General features: G+C 30.8%; 1 protein-coding gene across 1 annotated transcript; it reads left to right on the top strand.

Annotated features, from left to right (window-relative positions):
* Positions 1–476: 476 nt before the first annotated feature.
* On the top strand, positions 477–4,713 carry LOC122600255 (CRAL-TRIO domain-containing protein C589.09, mitochondrial). The gene is made up of 7 exons (XM_043772948.1): positions 477–680; positions 1,573–1,725; positions 2,159–2,305; positions 2,502–2,654; positions 3,145–3,267; positions 3,811–3,927; positions 4,525–4,713. The coding sequence occupies exons 1-6, from the start codon at positions 519–521 to the stop codon at positions 3,886–3,888; spliced, it is 816 nt and encodes a 271-aa protein (XP_043628883.1). The 5' UTR covers positions 477–518; the 3' UTR covers positions 3,889–3,927; positions 4,525–4,713.
* Positions 4,714–21,096: the final 16,383 nt, after the last annotated feature.

Here is a 21,096-nt window from a genome sequence, read left to right as displayed (position 1 = left end):
TAGGACTAATTTTAACTAGTTGCTATAGGTGCGGGGTTGATCACTCCCGGACAATAAAGAGACGTTCGTTGAGTCCAATCCGTTATCGTCAAATAGAAATTCTATAACCTTAACACCTATTTATTAAAATGAAAAATGATAATTCCTCCTAACCAAATAGCCTAATAATCCTCCTAATACATTAATAATGTGACATGTGTTATCTATTAGTTTTCTTTCTTAATCATGCCTCTTACATGTTTAGAAAGATTTTTAGGTTATTTAGTTAGGAGGATTAATCATTTTCTTATCAAAATATGAAAGGAAACTTAAATAAAAATGAAAAAGAGGTGGCGTAAGGGAGATTCTAAACTAAAGCATGCGGGGAAGCGGGGGTATACTTATCATTCAATCCAATCACTCCTTAAATGTGGTTCATGTATTCAAATTTTCCTGTAAACTTTTAAATTTATTTATTAAATAAAAACCTCTCTGAATAAAATAACAAAAATAGAATAAAATTAAATTAAAATAAAAAAATGTCAGTAAGAATACCGCCATCCCACCACCACCACCTCTTTATCAGCAACACCCAATCCTCCTTTTTCAACACTAAATCAAGAAAACCACAATCATTTGTTAAATTTTCCGTCCAAAATCGCTCTTCTGACGCCAATACTTCTCTCAACAACTCACGCAAGGTATATATATATATATATGTATATGTATATATGTTTCTATATTTATTTCTTTTTAATGTATTTATTTATTATATCTTGTTAAGATGATATTAAATAATAATTATTTTGTCTACTGATATTTATATATTTTTAATTTATAACTATATATTATATATACAGTTTTCAAATAATGTATGGTTTTTGAGTAGTTTATAACTATATATTTATAACTATATATTATCTTGCAATCCTTTGTGGCCAGAGGTCCCTATGGAAGCAGTCTCTCTACCTTTGTGTAGAGGTAAGACTGTCTACAGCTTACCTCCCCCATATCCCGCGCAGGGATTGGGTCCAGTTGTTGTTGTTGTTGTTGTTGTTGTGTATGGTTTTTGAGTAGTTTATATTTTCTATGTATATGAAATTGAGGATGAATGGTTTTAAATTATCGAGACGATAACTCGGTAGAGTAATGAACTTGTATAGGAGTTTTACAAAAGGGTAGAAGGCTTATATGAGATAATGATGCAGCAGGCAAATGAGTAAATTTTATTAGATTGAAGTAGAAAAATACTGGTTCTAGAATTCGGTGTGGTATCTGTATGATCACAGCGTGGTCATGCTTCTAGAATTTCAAAATATAGTTGAAAATTTTGGAGGGGTGGGCTAAGACACTCCGTAGCCCATCTGGTTTGTGTTGAGAATGTTAGGCAAGTTAATTGAAAGTAGGTATCCCTGTAGATGTATGTGAGATTAAGATCTGAATCTGGATTAAATTTGAGTGTGAATCTTATATGTTATATCGTAAACGCTCACTAGTTTTGCTTACATTCATGTTGTAGGTTTGTTTTAACATGCCTTCTATGGCGGTATGAAGTGAATTACCTAACTGAACTTACGTTTCTGAATTCTGCAGCTAGTATTAAAGGTGAAAGAGAAGCTTGAGAAAGATCATTCCAGTCTCCCTACAGGGAAAAATGGAAGAGATGACGAGGAGCTCATTCTTTGGTTTTTAAAGGACCGTCGTTTTGAAGTAGACGAGGCTATCTCTAAACTGACCAAAGCAATTGTGTGTAAATCTCTTGAATACACCCTTACTTGGCAGTAGCTTGTATTTATTATTTTTTTCAAGTATCACATAATTTCTTGTTTGTGGCAAATAGATAATGACCAACTTGTAGCATTGTCACTTATAAAGTTGTGATGTGATATTTTCCTTATTATAATAGGCAACAATGATATTTAGGGGTTTTGTGATGTCAAGTACTATCCTTTATCTGATTATTGATCTAGGATTAAGTTACATCCGCTTTGTGAAACGACTGTCTCTTGAATACAACCCATTTCTGTATTCTATTTGTATGTTTGTTATTACCAGTTTACTTATTAGTGAATACTTGTTATATTAATCCTGGAGAGATAGTTTTTCTTGTTTCTTTATCTACATTTGTTGTTCATTTACATGTATTCAAAATATTCATTTACGTGTATGATATATTCAGAAATGGCGACAAGATTTTCGTGTGTCAGAACTGACAGAAGAATCAGTAAGAAGAGTAGCTGCAACTGGAAAGTCATATGTTCATGATTCACTTGATATCCAAGGCAGGCCAGTACTAATAGTAGTGCCATCAAAACATACTCCAGAGGTAAACTTTATCACTAGAGTTGATCCAGTTACTTATAAATGGCGGATTTTGATTATGTTTTTTCTCTACCATGTCAAATGGGTTAAATGAAAATTTTTTAAGCTGAAAACTCTGTTGGTTTATGCCACTTAAGATTGTGACTATTTACATTTTCTGTCATGTGGAACTTTGTTTGACTCTGTATGAGTTGCGACAGATGTTTGATCGGTCTGAGGACGAGAGGTTATGTGTGTTTTTGCTAGAGAAGGCATTAGCTAAACTTCCGGATGGTAAAGATGAGATACTTGGAATATTTGATCTTCGTGGGTTTGGTTTGAAGAATTCGGATCTTAAGTTCTTAACATTTTTGGTAAGTTATAAACGAGCTTCTTGATGTCTTTTGGTTCTGCCATTATTTATGGGGTGATGATCTCATCCCATTTACATAAAACCTCCTAATTCATTTTACAAGGAAAATACTTTGATAAAATAGTTATAATAGTCATACTTAATGAGTAAACTCAATGTAAGTTTTTAGAAAATGAATCGAAAAGTGTTTGCTGGTTGGCCTGACCTGATGTCCTTGCCTGTTTTCTTTTTGACTAAAAGTTCTCCTGTTTTTCCCCATTACCAACTCAGGCAATTTTCCTGTATGTAATCTAGTTGAAGATATATTGGTAGTCTTGTGAGGAATCATGATGAAACCTCCCTTTGGTATTCTTTCAGTTCACTTTAAAAAGCATCTCTTTGGTCATTGTGTATACATTTTTTATATAATGTCACATATGATTGTGCCTGGCAATGTCAGGTACCAATAGAATTAGGGATATGCAAAGTAATATCTTATTTAATATGGACAGTTTGATGTGTTGTATTACTATTACCCAAGGCGGCTGGGGCAAGTTCTATTTGTTGATGCTCCTTTTGTATTTCAACCAATTTGGCAGCTTGCCAAGCCCATAGTAAAGTCATATGCTTCTCTGGTATGTTTTTTCTATATCATTTCCGTTTTTTTTTCGTGCCATTAACAGATGTGGTGATATTGACCCGTTTATTTATGAGTGAGTCAATTTGGGTCGTGTTGTATCTTAGGGTCGACCAAAGTTTTTTTTCCCTAAGTGGCTAACCGGTAAATCTGAATATATAATGTCGACCAAGGTCTATTTTTAATGCATAAAAACCTCCTTAATCATTCAATCCAAAGATTTAGATTATTGTTGTAACAGTATGGGTGTTGTAATCGTACTTATCAGTTATCACATTAATTTATACAGCCTTCTAAATCATTCTGTTCAAAAATTTAGATTATTATTGTCATCATCATTTTTGTAATCATAATATCGCATTAGTTTATATTCAATGGCCATTAAGTTTTTGCGCCTTTGCGGGTCAATTTAACCTTTCCTTTATCAACCCGAACTAAAAAATGACTCATTCAACCTGAACTGACCTCTCCTTTTGCCCACCTTCAATCATAATCAGTAGTACCCTCATTCTTTGTATTTTATGTATACAAACTTCTAAAGGTAAGGTTCTGCTCGGCGGATGATGTGAGAAAGGAGTATTTTACAGAATCGTCACTTCCAGAAAGCTTTAGGCATTGACAGTATACACCTTTCGATGTTTAGAAAGATCGTTGCAAGGTATTGTATTCCAGATTTCCATTGCTTGGTGATCTCATGTTGCCTAAGATAATATATTCATAATCACATGTACAATATATATGTAATTTTACCATACGTGATATTAGTCATTAATCTAAATAGCCCCTTGAAATCAATCTACATCAGAGATTCTAATGTTGTGTATGATAATGAAAGAGTATAGCAGTCATTCTACATTGAAACTTTATCAACAAGGAAGATTAATGCTTCTTTTGTGACATTCCACAAAAAAGAGTTCTATATTCACATTGTGGCTTTTTGTGAATTTGTCTTGAGTCTAAACCCATTTGTAAAACTTCTTTCCTTTAGAGATGTGGCCAGCTCCAATAAGATTTGATAGTGGTTGGAAGATATGTTTTTTTTGGCTATATCATGTGTTTTCGTTAATGATGCCATATGGTCAAGTCCGTTAAAAGTTAAAACCAAACCCTTATTAGAAAGAAGACTGAAAGGGACTGACATAATACCCGTATAGGACCAAAATGGTGTCGCTAACGTCATTCTATCTTTTTCATTACTCTTTTATTTTACTTCATGTGCAAGATTAACAATTGTGATACTTTGTGTTAATTGCAGGTGCCATTTTTGGTAATAACTTTAAAAGAACACCATTGTATTTTATAGAGGAGGCAACATTTTTTATATGTTGTATATATACAATGTAAATGTTTAGTATTAGATTATATATACATTTGGTTGGCAATAAGCAACTACCAGAGCCTGTGTTGCATTTCTTTGTTTCAAGCTTGCAACTCTTTAATTTAAGCCTTCCTTAGGTATACGCATTGTGGAATCAAGTTTCAAACATGAATCCTTTGTATGGTATTACGCATTGTGGCGTTGGGGTGTATTTAGCTCATCTAGTAATGCGAGCTTGATGGCACGGGCCAATTTTTGGAGGCTCGCTTCAAATAGGCTTGGCTTATTCAACACTGAATAACGGACTAATTCTAGAATGTTTATGTACTATTTATAGGATACTCCTTCGAATTATCTAAAGTATGTTTACGTAAATTGTTATTCTAAAAGATAAATGTGGCCTTGACTATATAACTGGCAAGACTGCCTCATTTGCAATATATGATGCCAATAGTGGATTGAAAATTTGAGATGGTGCCAGGCATTGAGCCATGATGGGCGTGAGATGGTGCAAGCCAACAGCTGAAAACATAGCCGATAAATTTGTTATTGTTGATATTTTGGATGATTAAATGTTAGAAGGGTATAACGAATTAACGATACCCATCAAAATCTAATCTACTCTGTACATTTATCACGTCCTTTAAATAAATGGGTCAAATTGCCACTTTTACATCTTTTAAAAAATAAAAATAACGGACTTTGTTTTAGATCGAAAAGCATGTGCGTACTGGATTATTTTCGGACGTATAAAATCTGTGGACACACAAAAAACGGATACAACCCAAACACTCGAGAACCAAATACGAACAGAATGAACTATAAACTGTGCATACAATCATCTCCGCTCCTTCCAAATCCCAACTCTTTCCTTTCTTGATTCATATAAGAACGGAGTGTACATCTCCGGCTCACTCGAAAACCATTATGACATTTTCGTACTTTTCTTGCCATTCTTTAGAAAAATGTCGAACCTCATTAGATTTCACTGAACATAATGTATAAGGTGGTCCCTCCTCTTCAATCAAGCTACAACGTCGTTGTCGTAGACTCGACGGGTCAAATGATGTTTTGCTTGATCAATGATTTTTCTAGTAGTAACACAAAGCATATTAGCTTCTAATTGCAAAGCAAAAATGAGGAAGACCCCTATAAAAATGGGTGGAGCCAAGTGATTAGAGGAATATTGATAAACCATTTTAATTTACTCAAGGTCATCACATAAATAAATAATTTTTAGTAATAAAACACACAGAATTTGAAGAATATTTACCTCATAAACTGATTCTTAAGCTCACATTAAATTTTAGACCTGTGTCCAACACTGGACACAGGATTCATGATATTATTAATATTAGATTTTCATACATTTAATTCATAAAAGCTTATAAGTTGGAAGATATACGGTTCTAAGTGTTATATAAATTGCAAGTTGTACTACAATAATCACAGGTTTGTCACCGTCATTATTAGCTGAGACATATTGATAAATATATTTATGGTACAATAATTTATCTATTATGGAATCTTTAAAACCAGTTGTACGAATAATGTGATATTATTATGAAAGATATATAAGAATTAAAATATAAAAATAATTGTGATCTTGTACCTGACATTCAAGTGTATGTATTTGATCATAATGTCGACCCATAACATGAATAGGTTTATTTCAATCACCGGTCCTACGATAATTAGATAACAATTACGATTGTTTTTTCATATTCTTTGATAAAAATTAGGACTCTTGATTTGAGTAACAACTATAACTATAAGAAATTAAATATAAATATTTTTTTTTAACTTTTTTAAAAAATATCTCAAGTTGGTGCCTAAAAATAAATATAAGTTAACTATTCAGGGCTAAAAAATATAAATTATTGATGAAAAAAAATAAAAAAATAATGAGACTTATTCTACAAATTAATTTAATATTAATACTAATATAATAATATATTTGGATAATGATTATTAGCACTTTTTACTTATAGTTAATCTACATGATGACATAAGCGATAATCAATTTGATGAAATTGAATGATTTGATTGGTTAATAAGTCATTAGTTCAACTGTCTTATATATACATTAAAATTAAGATTAAGATAAAATATTATTTAATGAGATTTATTTATTTATACTATTAAATTAAATGTATGGAGGGTGCAAAATTTACTCACACAATTATTAAGCAAATTGGTAAGTGATGGGTTGTTTCCTTTGTGGGGTTACCGAAATAATATAATAGTTATCTTTAGTTAGGATTTATAATTAATATAATAGTTATCTTTAGTTAGGGTCGACATTAACATATATAATTATATGTTTAAATATTTATTAATTTGTATAATAAAAAGTCAACATAAGTCAAAACTAAAAATTTAAAGAAATTAAGAGTTGTGATTGGTTAATAAGTTATTAGAGCAACTGTATTTTAGTATAATAAAAGATATTCATTATTTTTTATTTTTTCATTTATAACATTTTTTTAACTTTTTTTTATATGATTAACATTTTTTCCCTTATTTATTTATCTTTTAATAACTAGTAACTTAGCTGTTGTTTTTTTTCTTGGTAAGGCTCACATATCCTTTTTTATTATTGTTTTTTCCTTTTTATGGGTATATCTATACTATATTATAAAGTAAATCTCTTCAGTTTACATTTTAAGTTTCAACATTTATTTTTCTCAAAATGCCCATATATCAATTCTATATTTACCTAACACATTTTCTTTTTCCTCAAATCTCAACCAATCATTTTTTTTCCTCTCTCCCCCATAAATCATTTATTCTTCCAATTTATTCAAAATCATTTATCTCAAAAACCGTGCATCGATAAATTATAAAATTTATATGGGTGTTCTTAAAATTTCATGCTCTTTCATTAGAGATGTCATTCGATATACTTTCGACGAATTTTTAAAACCGAAGACAGAGCCCATACGGCTAAGGTATTTGACTATCACACTCTATGACCTATTAACCCCACCATCTCACCGCTGCAACGCGCGGGTACTTGCTCTCGTATGTATATATATAGGGGTGTAATAAATTGAGTTCAGTTTAATTTGAGTCTAAAAAAAGTCCATGTAACTTACACATGTGTAAGTTGTAAAACTTACAAAACTTACACATGTGTAAACTAACTTACACATGTGTAAGTCGTGGTGGCGGTGGTCGTCGTTGCCGGAAAATCATGGTGGCGGTCAGAGATGATGGTGGTGGTGGTAGGAGGTGGTTGGAATTTGAGGAGATGGAAAAAAAATCAATGGACTCAAAACAAACTGGACTCATTTTATCTTTTCCCTATCTCTATCTCTATCTCTCTCTCTCTATATATATATATATATATCTATAACTCTTATAAAAAAGTAGTTAACCAAGCTTTTTAAAGCCCTCTTGCAATTTAAAACTATATTGAAAAAATGCCACATAGGATTTTATTCTATTTGTCAACTCCATATTTTTTTCAAAAATAAATTATATATTTAGAAAAAAAAACGTGATCTAGTTATCGTAATTTTATTGTGTTGTTTATTTTGCTAGCTATGTAAATAGAAATTTAAAAAAATAGAATCTAACTGTTACAGTTAACAAAGTTAAAAAATAAAATAATCGACTTAAAAAAAATCACATTTATTACTCACAAAAATGAATATATCTAGTTCTTTTGTATAATTATGTTTTAAAAAATTATTATTCACCAAGAATCTGCAACCTCTATGTCTAGTTAACGAAAATCTAACAAAAATAACATCCAAAAAAAACATTTAGCTTGAAATCTGTTTATATAAACAACCAATTCATATTAATATAGTAAACTAATTTGCATGAAAATATAAAACCTAAAAACCATAACTACATTCACTTTGAGTCGTAAGAAAACAATACAAAAATTTACGTTGTTTACATTCATTCATCTATTTATATATATGCAAAAATCTATATGTTAGGACATATGATTTAAGAATTGGGTAAAAATCTATATATATTTCCTATAAATTTAATATTCTGTTATTAAAGTAATTTCGGTTTTTTTAATGTTTAATTAGTTTCTTTATTTATATATCTTCTATATCTATATAGTAATTAAAAATATCTAAATCATTCAAATTAAAGAATCTGGAGTATATTAACAAATCAAATGAATTTCATAGTTTAGTTTTCTAAACTTTGTCGTAAGGTAGAATCAATTATAAAAAAGATATGATGTTTTTATAATGATTTTAAATTTATTTCACTTTTTTTTTCTATATTTAATTCCAATATAAAGATTAATATTGTAGAGAAAAATATAGAGATGACACATAAGATTAATCCTATGTGGCAATATTATAAGATAGTTTTAAGTTAAAGATGCTCTAAAATCATTCGGTTTCCTACTGTTTTAATAATTATATAGATATATATATATATATATATATATTAATTAATAAATAAATAAATATATTGTAAAAATCTAAGATCTTCTCATTAGATAAAATGATATCTTCTCTTTAATTAAAAAATCACGTCTATACCTAATGATATTTCATTATCTTTTTTATTCAACATTACATAAAGTTCTTTTCCTTTTTTTCTTATGATGATTATATGGAAGTTTTCAAAACTATATGAATATACAAAAATAAAACAAATTAAGTGTAAAAAATAGATTTAATTAGTTAAAAGATAACATCGAAACTCATAAATCTTAACATTATAATAACTACACCTTGAATATATGTTCCAAATTTAAACCTTTTGTTTTAATAAACAATATCCTCTTTTAAGTATAAAAACTACCTTGGTGTATACCTTCTTCTTTGCCAATAGCCAGTAAGTACAAATAAGATGGGTTTTATGGTAAACGTACAACTAATTAATAGACTTTAACAAAAACCCTTAGGGTTTCGTTTAGCAAAACCCAAAAAAAAATTGAGTCATATAAATTCAAGTAATTGTAAATCACCCGGAGTTCGAGACCTACCCCACCCTTAAACCAAATTCTACATCCTAATTTTCCTTTTCTTTCTCTTTTGGAACGACACATTTTACCTCTTCTGGATTAGTCAATTAGATTAAACAAAAATTAAAACCACCATGGTGTTGAGAAGAACATTCAACACATAAGGCATAGTCAAAATTAAATCCATTTCTAAAAATTGCAGCAACACCTTCAAATGAATATAACTGTTTTACTTTTTGGATGTTAAGAAGAACATTCAACACATAAGGCATAGTCAAATTATCCTCTTTGAATTATATATCCAGCCAATTGTAATTTTTCATGTGACTTTTAACTTTTTTGGAGAGAAATGTAGTGGAATTGTCACTCTACATTAAGGATCAGATTGTATGTCTTTGAGTTCTATTGTAACAAGACGACTACATGATACATGTTCTAGATGTAGATCATTTAATGGCAACAAAAGGCAAATTACTAGAATTATTAGAAGAAAAACATATTACTAAATTCTTAATGATAATTTAAAGTATAGCTTAATAGCTTAAGTCCTTCTATCTCTTTAAGTTCATATTTAGTCAAGCTTTTGGTTGAATCTATTTCTGTTCATTCATATGTTTATATTACTAAACTATTTATATAGTTCACATCACGTAATTCTAATAAAATATGTTCGCTATCGTTTCTTCATATATAAAGTATATTATATAGTTTTTTATACAGCTCGCACATCGCGAGGGTCAAAAACCTAGTATATATATATATATTAAAACAATAGGAATCCTAACCTTTTAAAACCCTCCTCAATATAAAGCTATTTTTAAAATTTGCCACATAGGTTTTTATCCTATGTGTCATTATCACATTTTTTTGACAATATTTATCCGTTAAATATTAAATAAAAAAGATATTTATATACAAACTTAAGAAACCAAATCTCTTATATTTAAGAAACAAATCCCATATGCAAAACAGAAAACTAAAACCGTATAAACTTAAATATGAGTTTAAATTTTCCTTGTAAAAGCAATATGCTTTATCTAACTTTTTTGATCTTGGTTTGATTTAATCAAATCGTATATTATCAAAATCGTTTCATTATAGGAATTTAAATATTTCTAACTAGATAATGATATCACAATTTGATTCATTGAAGTTACGGGTTATGCGGGTTCATTTCTTTCACGGGTAGCAATTGTTTTAATAAAAACATGGGTTGTAATTATAATTATTCCTGATCAAATACGATATTTAGAGCAAATATGCAACCCAAGATACTGTCAATCTCATTTAAACTAATTTTCACTATCCAAGTAGCACAACACTATTAGGTTTCTAAATATGTTCAACTAAGTTTAATTTTTTTTTTTTTTGTATTTAAATGTTGAACATCATATATATTATTGATTTCAATGTCAATATTAAAACTTTTAAAAAATAAATTTAATATCCGCACATCGTGCGGGTAAAAAACTTGTATATATATAACTAGTGTTCAAACCCGTCCAATGGACAGGTAGTCTCAAAATATATTAATATCCATAAAAAACAGTTGCTTGATATAAAAAAAAAGAGATGCACAACTTAGACGATTTTAAATTTTACACAGTAGAGTATGATTCGAGTAACCATCAATATGACTAATGTCACAACTTAATCAATACGAAAGCAAAAAAAAAACATATGAAAAATAACTCCATATAAATAATGATTCCAGTTTACCCCATTTTTTTCAACCTTAGTTAAATAAAGATCCGCAGTTTGTTATATCTAAACTTATTACAAACACAACCAACAACTTTAGAAAAAACGATTTAGATTTAAGCTTAACAAAAGAGAAACAAAAAGTGTTTAAAAGAAATAAATTCCTTAAAAATAACTTAATTAATACGAAAACTAAGTTAACTATTTTTAAATTAGGTGAATTTGTAAATTGATGATGAAAAACCAAAAAGTGTAAATTAATTATTTTTAAGTGTAAATTGGTGATGGAAAACCAAAAAGTGTAAATTAATTATTTTTAAATTGGGTTAAAGTGTAAATTGGTGATGGACAATCAAAAAGTGTAATTTAATTATTTTTAAATTAGGTTAAAATGTAAATTGGTGATGGAAGACCAAAAAATGTAAATTAACTATTTTAGATTGGGGTGAAAGTGTAAATTGGTGATGGAAAACCAAAAAGTGTAAATTAATTTAGATTAATATTTAAAAAAAATAAAGGATAAATAAGGAAGAAGTATTAGGATAAAGGAGGGGATTAGGGGTGGCAAGTGTACCCCCACCCCCTCTTTTAGTTATATTATAGATTCTTTATCTCTCAGCGCTCATGTGGCATACTTCTTTGTCCGCCACATCATTTTTTTCCTATGTAGCGTTCGTATATTGATAATCTATCAAATGCTGACACCTAAGCAGCCACGTGTAAGCAACTATGCCTTTTTTAACTTAAAAAGCATAAAAAACTTCTAATTCATAGATTCGAACGTGCATAGATGAAAAGGAAATAATTACAAACCATTGCCATTTGATCTAACCCCATGATTGTTAATTGTTTTCTAACCCATATTACCTATTGTTTGATACAAGTCGACGTCACAAATTCACAAAGCTACCATTATAGTCAACATCTCACACTTCTTAACCCTATAATTTAGAGATCCATTCATAATTTAACTATTTATAATTTATGTATACCATTAATAACTCAATAAAAATATAATATAATAACAAATGCACATATAATTGCTCTGGTTCAATTATAGCTTTACTAATTTTGTACATGTCCAACTAGAATTTGTACAGGCTTTTATATATAACAAATCATCCTATATTACAATTTACTAGCTAAGTATCCCGGGTTTAACCCGGGAATAGTAATAAAAGTTTTGTAAAAACATATATTTGATACTTAAGTTGTGATAGTCCAGCGGTACTCATAACCTCGTAATACTATATCTTATGTTTCAAATAAATTTAATTAGTTTATTAACCTGTATGATATGCCAAAAGTTTAAAATTATGTTATCATAAAATTACTTATATGATGAAAATATAAAAGTTCCATGTATAAAATATTAGAGTGTTCAAAAGAAAATAATAAAAAAAAGACATCAAAAATAACAAAATAAAAATGAAATAAACTTTAATTAGGAAGGTGTTTTTGACATCATAAATATATTTAAATAAAAAAGAACTAATTTTAAGAAAAAATTTGGAGGTGACAAATTAGTTATTTTTGTAAAATGTGATGTCATAACAATTTTATTTTATTTAATATAAATATAAAGATATGTTAATAGCTTTACTATATATCGAGTATAACTAGAATTATATTCTTTGAGTTTTCTTTTAAAGGTTTTGAGTTGAGATTAAACAAATTATTTATTTTATTTAGGTTATTAATTTATATAAGTATTGATTTATAGAGGTGCTATTGTATATAATTTTCCTTAATTTTTGATCTATTGGTATCTAACTGAAATTCTTATAATCTCAAAAATGCTTATACTATTCCTATCAATTTATAAATATATCTTTTTAACTTCAAAATATAAAAACATAACTATTTATCCATGTAGCATTTTTTTAATCGATTTTTCTATTCACAAGAAGTTTAATGTAGAAAAGGAACTAGGGCGATTTGATCTAGAAATAGCAGAGACGTACTATTGTAAACAAGATAGGAGCAATGAAAGTCGGCTTTAAAATATCTGTCATTTTTCAAGCTACTCACAATCAGGTGACTCACTTCCATAAGCAAAGATCGTTTACATGGTGATCATTGAATAAAATATGAGATAAACAGCTTATCGCTACAGCTTATACTATTCCTATCAATTTACAAATATATCTTTTTAACTTCAAAAAGTAGAAACATTATCATCTTTTGAAGCATGTAAGAACTATTTATCCATGTAGCATTTTTTTAATCGGTTTTTCTTTTGACAAGAAGTTTGTAGAATAAGAACAAGGCCTATTTGATCTAGAAATAGCAGAGATTATTGTAAATAAGATATGAGTAAAGAAAGTCTGGCTTTAAAATATCTGTCATTTTTCAATCTACTCACAATCGGGTGACTCACTTCCATAAGCAATGATTGTTTACATGGCCGAATCATTGAATAAATATGAGATATACAGCTTATTGCTATAGCTTACAACTATAACTATTTTTGTCAAACATACCCATATATTTTAGGGCAGTCAAACTAAGAGTGAAAATATATACGAAAAATTTAGGGTAAAATACTAAAAAGCCATTAGCAAGATTAAAACCCATGACTACTGACTTCTAAAGCTAAGCTTGATTCAACTTATTATTTGTTTATGTTTTACAAACCACAATAAATATTCATTGAATACTAAACCCAAAAGATTTTTCTCTATTTTCATAATGTACTAATATTTTTAGTAAAGGTTTTACCCCTAATAATCCATCCCTACAAACGTAGTAAGTGCGATTCAAACTTTGATGGAATAATACAAGGTCAAAAACTTTACTAATGAGTCACCAACCTCATTGGTTGATATACTAGTATTGTTGCGGCCTTATGATATATCCAAAAATTAATTGTAGTTATTAATAATAATTTCATTATATGTTCAATCCCATCATATAAATATCTGTTAGATTATTCTTTATTATATCAATGATTATATTAAATTAAAATATATGTAATTTTTTAATGTTTAGGATCACCTAATTTTAAACAATTTTTTTCTTATCTCTAATTATATTTATTTATTTAATAGGTTTACTAAATATTAATTAAACCTTAATAGTTGAAAACAGAAATTTCAAAAAATACATTAAACCATGCATTAACTTACACGAACTTATACTACATTATTACGCAAGGAACAAATATTTGTAGTAAGCTACCTGCATAGAGGTGAGCAAAAACTGAATTGGAAAACCAAAAATAAAAAAACCGATAAAATCGAACTGAAAAAACCAAAACCGAACGAAATCCATTGGTTTGGTTTTTGTTTTTCAAAAACCGAGCGAATCGGTTAGGGGTTTCATATGCCAAAAAATCGATCAAAAACCAAACCGAACCCATTATATTTTAATTTATATCATATTACATTTCTACTTATTATTTATAAACTGTAATATGTTAATTATTTAAATTTTTTGTCCTTTTAGTGTACACATCTATATAAATATATGTTTTAGATGAAAACATAACTTTTTATATATTTTTTTTCTTTGTCGTTTATCTTGCACGTCTCTTCCCTTGCAGACTTTTTTTTTTTACTTTATTTACTTTCACCACTTCTCTTTCCTTTCTTTATTCATTGTATATAGATAGATATACATATACATAACACACACACACACACAAGAACCACAAAAGCCTTTCGATAGCTACCGACAACGATCATCGGCCTCCTGAAACAACCACAGGAACTAACCACCGTCGATAACCAACTGCGGTTTTCTTTCATCGCAATTGATATTCACGAAGAAAAACCGCTTCCGGTACAGTCAAAGGAACAAACACCGGCCTCCTTTCACCGCCTGAAACATACGTCACCGGTAACAACTAACGGCGTAATATCCTCCATTGACCGCAATTTGCTGCTGCATCATCTGCCAATACGGTGGCGGCACCTAATCCGGCCAACCAACTTCTCTGACCGTTTGGAGTCCTCCAATTGAACACTTTCCGTTTGATTAAAGGCCACCTACCACGACCATCAACATCGCCGTCCATAAACTTTGCAAAAGAGTGTTGATGAGGTTTAAAGAGTACTGATGATGTTTTAGGGAGTGATGTCCGTTATTTTTTGTTTGTAAAAAAGGGTTGTTTTAGGAAGAAGTGCTAATAAAACACATGGGCCTTAAAACTTAGAATATAGCTGCCTAATAAACACGTAATATTTTTTTTAGAACGGCATGGACGTATATATATACGAGTATATTTGATAGAGATGAGGCTTAGAAAGGTTACAAAGGTGGCAGAGAACCAATTCGGTTTTATGCCTGGTAGGTCGACGATGGAGGCTATTCACATCACCAGAAGCCTTATGGAGAAATATAAGGAAAGACAAAAAGCGCTACACTGTGCCTTCCTAGATTTGGAAAAGGCATACGATAGTATACCACGACAGCTGATTTGGAGGACGCTACAAGCGAAAGGGGTTACCGGGAGATACATTAGGGTTATTAGGGATATGTACGATAGGGCGAGGACCGGTGTTCGAACCCCTGTAGGGAACACGGAACTTTTCTCGGTAGATATGGGCCTACACCAGGTTTCGGCGCTTAGCCCATACCTTTTTACGTTGATCTTAGACGAACTGTCCAGGGGCCTACAGGAGGAACTACCGTGGTGTATGATTTTTGCCGATGACATTACGCTGATAGCGAGATCGACAGAGGAACTAAACCAGAGGCTAGAGAAATGGAGAGAAGCCCTTGAAGACCATGGTTTGTGCGTGAGCCAAGAGAAGACAGAATACCTTAGATGTGACTTCGATAAGCAGGAGATAAGACAAAATGGGGATAAGGTTATTAGCATTGGGGGCCGCATATTACGTCCGAAGGAGTCTTTTAGATACCTGGGATTGGTGATACACAAATCGGGGGGGATAGACGAAGACGTGACACATCGAATCCAAGCCAGATGGATGAAGTGGGGAGCAGCTACTAGAGTCATGTGCGACAAGAGGATCCCGCTAAAGCTGAAAGAGAAGTTTTATAGAGTGGCTATTAGACCGGCTATGCTATACGGGTTAAGATATTGGGCGATGACGAAAGCCCAGCGGCTCGAGTAGAGGTGGCTGAGATGAGGATGTTAAGGTGGACTTGCGGGAAGACCTTAGCAGACAGGATCCCGACAGGAGTTTTTAGAGCAGAACTTGAAGTAGGGACCATCATTAACAAGCTAAGGGAATAGCGCTTGAAATGGTCTGGCCATGTTAGGAGAAGGGATGAAACTACACCACTAAGGAGAGCGGAGTCTATTCACGTGGATGACATACGAAGAAGGGGACGACCTAAGATGAGGTGGGAGGATCGATTAGCGAAGGACCTAATAGAACTTGGCCTGTCGGAGGACATGACGTCGGATAGGACGGCATAGAAAACTAGGATTAGAGTAGAATATTAGGTTAGGGTAGGATTTTTGGGCGACCTATATAGTCATCTTTTCCCATATTGCCTTGCCAAAGGAGGTTTGTGAGGGTTGGGCCTAGAGAAGTGGCTCGGCTACGCTACAAAGGACTTTAACGTGACAGAAAGAGTGGTAGGTAGATGGAGGTGGAAGTACGAAATTCCGAATGTGTTAGAGGAGCTTCCAGGTAGAGGTAGTGGAATGCGAGGGTAAGGCATATGGATTTTAGATTAAGTAGACTTTTTATTTAGACTTTGGTTCTCTGTGACCTTTCGTAGGGGTTTTTGGCCTTGAGTCTCGAGAGGCCTAAACCGAGAGGGGAGGTTACTCTTGTGTTTGTTCCCCCAAAATGTCTATCGGAGGACATGACCAATGAGAGTTTATCTAGAGGACTAGGTGTCTAGGAGTAGTTTAATGGTTTGGAAGAGCATGTGAGAGGACTAGGATTAGTATAGCTAGGCGGCCTAAGTTCCTTTTTTCCATAGGTTGTTTAGAAGTCGTTACTGCCTTGGCCCAATCAGGGTCCTTTCAGGTTTTGTCATTTCTTATTTATATGTATGTTTGTCTTGGTTGTTTTTCACTACTTGTTCGAGTTACTTATTAGTTTGCTACTTTTATGTTGTTTTCTATGCCTAATATGGTTGCTTTCGTATTTGTATTTGTATTGTCAAACATGTTTCTATATATCGGTAGGGCGCATGATTGATACTCGTTCGACCCGCATAGTAGCCGGACCCAGCAGACAGGTATTTCTTTTTTACAGATTCTCGGCAGACAGGTATGATTTTCTAAACATTTCTCATTTTCCGTCTTGCACTCCTTGGTGGCCGGAGGTCCCTATGGAAGCAGTCTCTCTACCTTTGTGTAGAGATAAGACTGTCTATAGCTTACCTCTCTTATACCCCGCGCATAAATTGGGTCCTGTTGTTGTTGATATTTTTCTTTTAACAGCACACGTTAACTGGCTTTAGGCTTTTGGTGTTAAAAAACACACTCAAAAGTAGTAAAGGAGACCACAGTTTCAAAAACCCATCTACGATAGTTTATGACTATTATTATTATTATTACTATCTTTCTAAGTCTCAATTCATTAACATTTTACCATGCAACTAATTAATCATATGGAATTAATTAATATTAATATAAAATATAACTAACAAACTTACAATTATAAAAAACTAATAAATTTGCAAATCTCATTAAAAAAAGTAGTAACATATGTTACTTCAAATTATTTAACATTTAACATCATTTTTTATAGTGACTTTAACATGACGTGTAATACCGGAACAAATCGAGAAGTCTTTTCAAAGAGGTGGTTAACCCCGACGCAACGCGCGGGAACAAATTCTAGTGTATATATATATATATATATATATATATATATATATATTCCCACATATTTGTTAAATATATTTTTTTTTTTGAACAACGGTGGTAATTGGACTCAGCGGCACGTCATTAGCACAGGGCATGACAAAATATTCTTTTTTATATATTTTCTTTATATTACTTTTTCAAAAATCATTCCATCAAAATTTTCGATCTCTTACATTTATGAACTGAGGATTTCATTTTTAATTTGTAGGCGCTCAACGAACCCTTTTCATTTTTACACAAAAATTTTAATATTCATGTTTACTAGTACGTGCCAACTTGATTTCTTTTTTCCCATATGTTTTATTTTTAATTAGAAGAATGTTACATGTTTCCCTAAAATTTTTTGTGTTTTCAAGTGTTGGTTCATTAACGCAATTATTTGTAACATATGATATCAATGTATAATATTAAAAACACTTCATTCTATTGTTCTTTCTATTATTGTTTCATATCATATTTGTAAAAGATTAAAAGATGATTACTTAATCTTAACCCTTGATTTTAAATCAAGGATCAAGATTACTCTAACTTGACCTATCAAGTTATTAGTAACTTTATGGAATCCTCAAGTCTAAATAAAATGGTGCTTGTTTTTATTTAAAAATGAGTTTTGATAGTAAATATGTCTAATAATCAAAAACTATTTCTTAAAGATCTTTTTATATTTTTTCTAAAAATAATTGTCATTGAAGTTTACAATCTCTTTTTAAAATTTGTAAGATATAGTTTTTATTAAATTGTTAAAGAGCTTGGTTTTGTGTGATTTTGACATGATGTATTTGAAACAATTTGACAAAACTTCCTGGATAAAAGCACTAAATATGATGTACGTAATTGCTATTTGAATGACGAATAATTAACTCAAGACGATGATGATCTTAAGCTAATACTAAAAATACATAATAAATAAAGTAAAAAACTTAAATAACAAAATTGACCAAAAGAAAAAAAAGGTTAAGTAAACAATCATGAATAACAAAATAAAAGACTATGACATGTTTACGTCATCTAAGTGAATGTAAGTAATTAGCTATTAACGCGCTATTAGTTTCAGAAAACATACCGTACGAATAATATGAAAAGCAAGCAATGCCCTCCCAAGAGTCTTAAAAAACCGTTTGTCTATTTGCAAATCAAACTCTAACTATGTAGACTTATTTTGCAAACTCTAGGCCTCTAATATGATACTAGTATTAAATATTAAATTAAATAACATCTTTTATAAATTTTACAAACTCTGACGTAATATTAAATTAACTCTTACATTAAGCACAAAGGCCGTTAACTAATTTCTTTTGCTTGTTGTCCTGTTTGGCTTTTCTCGTGTCTCCTTTTTTTCTTTTCTTTTTGTTATTTGCTAGCTAGCTAGTTATGATATAATATGTTGATGTTTAATTATATTTATGAAGTAGAGATCTGCTCATATCTATCAAAAAAAGTATTCGAGAAGTAAATATTTGTCATTAATTAATAAGAGTTTGTGGGATTTGAAAGATTTTTGCCAAAATAGTTTATTTTTATTTATACGGGATATGAATAAATCTATGGATTATATTATATTATTGTTATTTTATAATATTTAAATAGAGGTTATAAGATAAATATTGTATAAAAACACATGGAGATGCCACATAGGTTATAATCTTATGTGGCAATTTTATAAAATAGGTTTGATTTTTAGAAGCTCTAAAATTGTTCGGACTATTTTAATAATTATATAGATTTGTAAAACATTTATTATTCTTCTTAGATCGTCGTTAAAATAGTTGTTGCGAGCCATATTATGATAATAAATATAAATAATTTATTTTTTTTAACAAAAATTATTTACACGTAATGTCTCATGGGATATCTGGTTTACAATAACTTAAAAATAAGTTTTTTCTAGCCAATATTTTAATGGCTCATTAGGTAGGAGGGAACACAATTTTCATACCCAATCCTACCCAATTCATCTACCAATCAAAACATTCCAACTCAATTCTACCTAATTTTTACCCAAATCACTAGCAATACATACACAATCCTACCCAATTTTATTTTCTTTTTCTTTTTTTAATACATATAATTAAACTATATAAATATAAATACTAAAACATTTAACAAATAAAACACAGAACACACATTACATTCATATTTTTTTTAAAAAAAAAAACATACAAACCACAATTGTCTAAAAAATAAATAGTTCAACACATAATACTTCAAATAAAAATTAAAAATTATATGGTCATCCGTTTTTTTACTGAGGGCGCGTTTTTCCTCCAGAATGCATTCCAACAAAACGGGATTGACAATGTCATCATGCGGCTCCTTAAACACCTTCCATTCACGTTGGCGGTTCTTGAACATCTCCCCCTCGAGTTGTGTAACCATCAAACGCTTCGCCAAATTTTCTTTCTCCTCCTTAATCTCCATATATCGGGTCCTCCTTTGTGCGTAGTTCGTGAGTTCATCGACCACACTTGTCGCCGAGCTAGAGGACAATGCAACTTGCTTCTTTTTCATCTTTTTTGGCGGCAGGGGCGGGCAGGGGTCTTCATTCATGTCGGGTAGGACATTGTCGTTGCTTGCCTCTTCAAAATCCGATGACTTTCTCTTTGAAGATCCGGTAGACGTCGGGATTCCCATTCCTACAATATTAGAGAAACATTCTTGTTGCCTCCACTTATCATGATCTTTCACTGCCTTCCACGCCGGTATATGCGTAAAATGCTTGTCCGTTTTGGTATAGTAATCGGACAAAGCGGTCGTCGTAATATCCAAGTCATTGCATCAACTCCCCTTTGCACGAAACTACATAAACACAAAACGAAAACATAAACTATGGTTCATATATACCAAAACTATATATATAATCGCATATATAGAAACCAAAACACAAACTCGCATAAACCAAACGTACACAAAACGGAAAGACGATATAGAACATAAACAATGGTTCATATTTTTACCGCTTGAATCCACAACCCGTTGAAATTACCCATCTCCGCATTCATCACCTTCCACTTGGTAGTCAAGCTATGAAAGGTTCGATTAGTCGAACTCAAGGTACTAGCAT

This window comes from Erigeron canadensis, chromosome 5 (genome assembly GCF_010389155.1).
Source record: "Erigeron canadensis isolate Cc75 chromosome 5, C_canadensis_v1, whole genome shotgun sequence".
Lineage (NCBI taxonomy): Eukaryota > Viridiplantae > Streptophyta > Magnoliopsida > Asterales > Asteraceae > Erigeron > Erigeron canadensis.
Note: the sequence above shows the minus strand (reverse complement) of the source record. Positions and strands in the feature narration are given on the sequence as shown.